Consider the following 6,363-nt stretch of genomic DNA (forward strand, 5'->3'; position numbering starts at 1 on the left):
TCAAGGTAATTTTTTAGTCGATGTGTGGAGTCGGTTCCACGCAGTGAAGTTCACGCAGGTGTCCTAGAAGAGTAACCACAGGTGCAGTGTATCATAACGCAATGACATTCATAAATTTTTAGTTGTCCAAATTCTTTTTCAGGCTACTGTACATGAAGCAGATGAAACAGGACACTCACTGTGGCTTTGAGAGCCTGGATTGTGTGATGTCTGGGGAAGCCCATGGAGGTGAGGATGGAGATGCTCTCTTCTGGAGGTTGGTTGTCCAGCACACTGCTAGTAGGGAAGCTGGGGCCGGGCAGGTCTGGTTCCATGTAAGTGGGAATTGCCAGAGGCTCGGCAAAATCTACAGTTGGTTTTACAAGAGACATAAGAGATAAGTATTTTATCACACATATATAGTGTTATTACATTTAAAATATCACAACACAGACAACACCGATAGTAGATGGAAGTACATTATGCTGTACTATACATCCAAAATATCTCACAAAGAACACCAGATCAGTGTTGGGGAAAGTTACTTTTAAAAGTAATGCATTACAATATTGAAACGATACATTTCCTTTAAATAAACGCACACACACAAATACAACAAAAAAACCCTGAAAAGTACTTTCATCAAAGATTTAGTTAGCAAGTAAACTTTGACTGAATAACAGCGTAATCTCCAAATAACTTTAATCCAACACAAACAGCATTTCCTTCAATTATAAACAGTGTAGACAAACTTTCAAGTATCCATTAAAGGAATGTGAAGGTTAGCCAAGCAGTTCAACAGAAGAGATGGCTCCTCAATTCTCACATGCTTGGTTGATGAGCAACAAGTGACAAAACTGACCCAGACATGCTGGAACATGTTTTTGCATCGGTGTAACGTGACACTATGCTAATTATATTCCTGCCAAAGAATCATATCAAACAATTTGCAGCAAGAAGTAACAGTTCAAAACATGAACATACTACATACAGTGGCCCTAAAAAATATCTAGACACGATTGGACACTGTATGAAATGTATGAATTTCATTGTTTTAGATTTTTTTCAAAAAGTGTCATCTGCAAACAAATGACACTTGAACTTTTAGTGGAACTAGTCTCAAGGTAATTTTTTAGTCGATGTGTGGAGTCGGTTCCACGCAGTGAAGTTCACGCAGGTGTCCTAGAAGAGTAACCACAGGTGCAGTGTATCATAACGCAATGACATTCATAAATTTTTAGTTGTCCAAATTCTTTTTCAGGCTACTGTACATGAAGCAGATGAAACAGGACACTCACTGTGGCTTTGAGAGCCTGGATTGTGTGATGTCTGGGGAAGCCCATGGAGGTGAGGATGGAGATGCTCTCTTCTGGAGGTTGGTTGTCCAGCACACTGCTAGTAGGGAAGCTGGGGCCAGGCAGGTCTGGTTCCAAGTAAGTGGGAATTGCCAGAGGCTCGGCAAAATCTACAGTTGGTTTTACAAGAGACATAAGAGATAAGTATTTTATCACACATATATAGTGTTATTACATTTAAAATATCACAACACAGACAACACCGATAGTAGATGGAAGTACATTATGCTGTACTATACATCCAAAATATCTCACAAAGAACACCAGATCAGTGTTGGGGAAAGTTACTTTTAAAAGTAATGCATTACAATATTGAAAAAAACTAATTACGTTACTTAGTTACTTTTTATTGAAAGCAATGCATTACGTTACTTTTGCGTTACTTTTTAAATCTGGGCTGGGTTTGCTTGTTCGCTTTTAATATAAAAAAGTTCTATTTTTGGCAAATATAAAAGCCCTTTCACACCAAAAGCCTCAGGCTGAAGGAAATGTAAATCTGTACAGTAGAACACAGAAGAAGAAAGCTCAACACTCTTCAGCAATAAAAAAAGAAGAAATGTTAGTTTATCTTCATTTTTAGTTGTCCAAATTCTTTTTCAGGCTACTGTACATGAAGCAGATGAAGCAGGACACTCACTGTGGCTTTGAGAGCCTGGATTGTGTGATGTCTGGGGAAGCCCATGGAGGTGAGGATGGAGATGCTCTCTTCTGGAGGTTGGTTGTCCAGCACACTGCTAGTAGGGAAGCTGGGGCCAGGCAGGTCTGGTTCCAAGTAAGTGGGAATTGCCAGAGGCTCGGCAAAATCTACAGTTGGTTTTACAAGAGACATAAGAGATAAGTATTTTATCACACATATATAGTGTTATTACATTTAAAATATCACAACACAGACAACACCGATAGTAGATGGAAGTACATTATGCTGTACTATACATCCAAAATATCTCACAAAGAACACCAGATCAGTGTTGGGGAAAGTTACTTTTAAAAGTAATGCATTACAATATTGCGTTACTTCCTAAAAAAGTAACTAATTACGTTACTTAGTTACTTTTTATTGAAAGCAATGCATTACGTTACTTTTGCGTTACTTTTTAAATCTGGGCTGGGTTTGCTTGTTCGCTTTTAATATAAAAAAGTTCTATTTTTGATTACGTAACTTGCGTTACTTGTAATGCGTTACCCCCAACACTGCACCAGATTCAGCCTAGTGTGTGGATTTATTCACCAAAGAGAATACCAAGAAAGGGTGAAAATATCACACTCGCTGCTCTATTGAGATTACACAGATAAACCGGAAATTCAAATGAACACGAGCCATGTAATCCATTCCCTGTAGTCTGCAACTAATCCTTTAATGTTCAAGATCAAATTATGTGCTCTCTCACACACACACACACACACACTGTATGACACCACGTCCTACATGAACAAACATTCAGGTACTCCTGACAACAGACTTGATATTTAATAACAACCTTAAGTTCCTTACCTTGAAAATTACTACTATATATAAAATAAGTATACAAATTAAGCAGAAATGTGACTATTAAATATGAATTAAATTAAATATGTATTAATATTAATTATGAATACATTTTAAATTAAAAGCTATTGTACCATGTAAATATCTAATAAAAGAGAAAGGTATCTCTCAAGCTTCTTTTTTAGAACTTGATTATTTATTTTATAATCCCATTTTGACTAATTCCTTTATTAATTTGCAATTTAATGAGCTTTTTTTTATATATATATTTTATTCAGCAACCATGCATTAAATAGATCAAAAGTGACAGTAACAACTTTTACATTGTTAAAAAAAAACATCAATCTATTAATAAATGCTGTTCTTTTGAACTTTCCATTCATCAAATAACCCTAAAATAATCATATAAAAAAGTATCAGTTTCCAAAAAAAAAAAATAATTAAGCAGAACAACTGTTTTCAACTTTGATAATGATAGGAAATATTTATTGAGCATGAAATCAACATTTTGGAATGATTTAGCTTTGTCATACAAAGTAATAAAGTAGAGTTAAAAAAATTTAAACAGAAAACAGTTATTTTTAAATTGTAATAATATTTAGGTTTACTGTATTATTAATCAGATAAATATACATATGTAAATATACTTGCATAAATCAGTCAAGGCAAACCAAATATATAATATTAGGTATGAATTGTCTGTTTATTAATTAAAGAAAAACTGAAATTATATATGAAAATATCACACACACACAAACATAAAAGGCAAAGCAGGACAAAATATTTGTACTTTTTAATATAAAAAGTTAAGATTTCTTCTTTCCTTAGATTAGCCATATATCACCTCCACAGCACTGAAGAATTAAGGTAAGACTAAAAAAAAATCTCTGTATATTGCACACTATATTAATAACCACTGTCAGTAGCATCTATATAGGAACAGCCCCAGCTGTAGCTGTGGAGCAGACGTAAGCCACACGAGTCTAGGAGGTGCAAAGCTAATGGGGTTCGGACCGCTTGAGACTCTGCTTGTGTGTATGTCTGAGTCTGTTTGTGATCTCAGGTGGCTGCTTAACTGGGGCAGGAAAGTGAGGAGAACATAATTTCCTGCTCACAGGTGACACTCAGTTGTGAGGACTGTGTTTACTAGCCACAAGCGCAATGATAAACCAGGTTGACTAGCAAGAGACTTGAAATACAACCTTGTGTAAACTTGAATCTACTCAACTAGAACATTTTGAGTTCAATAATATAAAGCACCTTAGATGCATTTGGATTAATCACTGTGGCATGAATCTTTCCCCATCATTGAAAATACGCAACTCTTTACGTCACACGTATTTATCTTATACCCTAGCTAAGTGACATGCTCCAAACATCAAATATTCCCCTGTGGCTGGAACCCAGATAATGAGCCTTACGAAGCACACCAGATCTCCATGGTTTATTTATCTTGAATGCAGCATAGACAACAGTTAAAAATATATGTTTGCTTTAACCAAACGCTATTATCACAGGTCATAGGTCTGTTCTGAAAAGAAAAAAAACTCAGTGAACTCATCTTGGTAGAAACTACACTAATTAGGCAGATGCTTCTCATGGACATGGATATGACCCAGATTACAGGTGAGGGTAAATACGTTAAGGATAATACATGTTTTTTCCAAAAACAATGTTTTGCAAATTACTGATTTCCCAGGGCCTGAAACATTAAGACTTAAAAGACATTTTGAAATTAAACAGTCAAACTATAAAGACAAGCAAATTTAATATTTGGCCCTGTATTTGTTCCATCAAACTGTTGGTTATGCTTTTACAAAATTTTCCTAGAGTGCAACAGCCGGGTTCTGGAAGTAGAAATGCCATTCATTGTCTTCATAGGGAAACTGATTTTAGTAATAACAAAAACCATTAAAGACCGACCTATTGCAAACACAGAGGTTTTTAATCGATAGTATATGCTTTTGTTGAAGCCATCAGTTTGCATTATTCCAAATTATGTTTTAAATAGTCTTGTTTAACAGCAGCTAAAAACTACATTGTTTTACATCCCTGGTGAAAAACTGCATTACCCATGATGCTGTAAAGAAAATTGCTCTAATCAGAAAGGCGCAGCTCCACACCCGATGTAGTTGAATATGTATGTATATATATTTATATATATAGAGAGAGAGAGAGAGAGAGATCAAAATATATTGATTCTATATATACGATAAATAACTTTAAATTGACAGTTTTATATTTTTCCATCATTTTGAATTAGATTATATCATTCACAATGGTTAATGGGATTGTAGTTCTTTCCCTCATTAAAACAGGTACACAGTACACAGATAAGTGAAGCACTTTTGTACTTTTGTCTTTTTGTCCGATTTTCAAATACTTTTTTACTTTAAACAAAAGTTTGTAATGTTGTGATTCACCTTTTAGTTGGTTGGTTGGTTTAGTTAATGCTTTTTAATGCTTTTACAGGACTTTTTTGAAATCCCTATGGGAAAAACAAATGGAAAAAATACTTCTGGAACTGGAACCAGCACCTCTGAAAAAGAGGGTGAACACACATGCACTCTATTCAGCCCATTTATGCCAATTTTGCATATTGTTGCACCAACGCACATCATAGAGTAATATTAATATCCAATGTTTGAATTTAAGGACTTCTGTATTAAAAACGATTTTGATACAATTTTGCATCACCGTTTAATTTCCCATAAGGCCTAAAGCAAAACCAGCTGAGTAAATATTGTTGTGAAACTGTGCTCGAGTTTTTGAAAGAATTCAACTGGATGGCTAATATGAAAATGACAGTAAGTTCATCTGAGTTAAATGTCTAAAATGTCTACAGTAAAAGTGTTCCTTTCGAGGCAGCCTGTAATTAGGTGACAGTGTCTTCTGCTCAATTAGACTTTCCCTCGCACTTCACCGCCAGCAAAATGGCTACAACCTTTTAGCCAGTGGAGCTAAAATGGCAGACACTTGAGTGTTTTCCATTGATTACTAGACTATGTGACCAGAGCCATTAGAACAAATACAATCTCATACATTTAATACAGTATCAGCTGCAAGTTTTAGACCATAAGTAATGTATATAATTTGCTATTTGTTTATGGAACATTTTATAGTGTTACATAATATATACATTGTTAAATATTAGATATAATAACCAATACTTCTATTATTATTTTAAGTAATATGGAATAATTGGAATATGGAATAATTATATGGAATAAGCAAAGGACACAAAGGATATGCCTTTGTTCAAAATGTGTCAGTTCAGTTGAGATATGAGGATCTACCTGGCTCTTCCATGTGTGCTATTATCCAGTTAAAGGCCATCTCTGCCCCCATATTCCCAGTGTAGTACACTGCCTTCCGACAGGCTTCCAGAGGGAACCCCATCTCTGCCAGTTGCATCACGGATGATTCATCTATTTCTGGAGCTGAGGAACAGGTAGAGAATAGTGGCTTTAAATCCACATCAGCAGCCCATAACTAACAATAAATACACAGACCATATTTAAAATCAACAAGAGAAACTAATGG

At 35.1% G+C, this 6,363-nt stretch overlaps 1 protein-coding gene across 1 annotated transcript; it reads right to left on the reverse strand.

The window, feature by feature from the left end:
* On the reverse strand, positions 1 to 6,252 carry LOC107548640 (ubiquitin carboxyl-terminal hydrolase 13-like). Its single transcript, XM_016229410.1, has 3 exons — positions 6,117 to 6,252; positions 180 to 346; positions 1 to 63 (listed from the first exon to the last, which is right to left on the reverse strand). Exons 1-3 carry the CDS (start codon positions 6,232 to 6,234, stop codon positions 1 to 3), a joined length of 348 nt encoding a protein of 115 aa, XP_016084896.1. The 5' UTR covers positions 6,235 to 6,252.
* Between the last annotated feature and the right edge of the window lie 111 nt (positions 6,253 to 6,363).

Source organism: Sinocyclocheilus grahami, unplaced genomic scaffold (assembly GCF_001515645.1).
Source record: "Sinocyclocheilus grahami isolate Dianchi unplaced genomic scaffold, SAMN03320097.WGS_v1.1 scaffold352.1, whole genome shotgun sequence".
Taxonomy (NCBI): domain Eukaryota; kingdom Metazoa; phylum Chordata; class Actinopteri; order Cypriniformes; family Cyprinidae; genus Sinocyclocheilus; species Sinocyclocheilus grahami.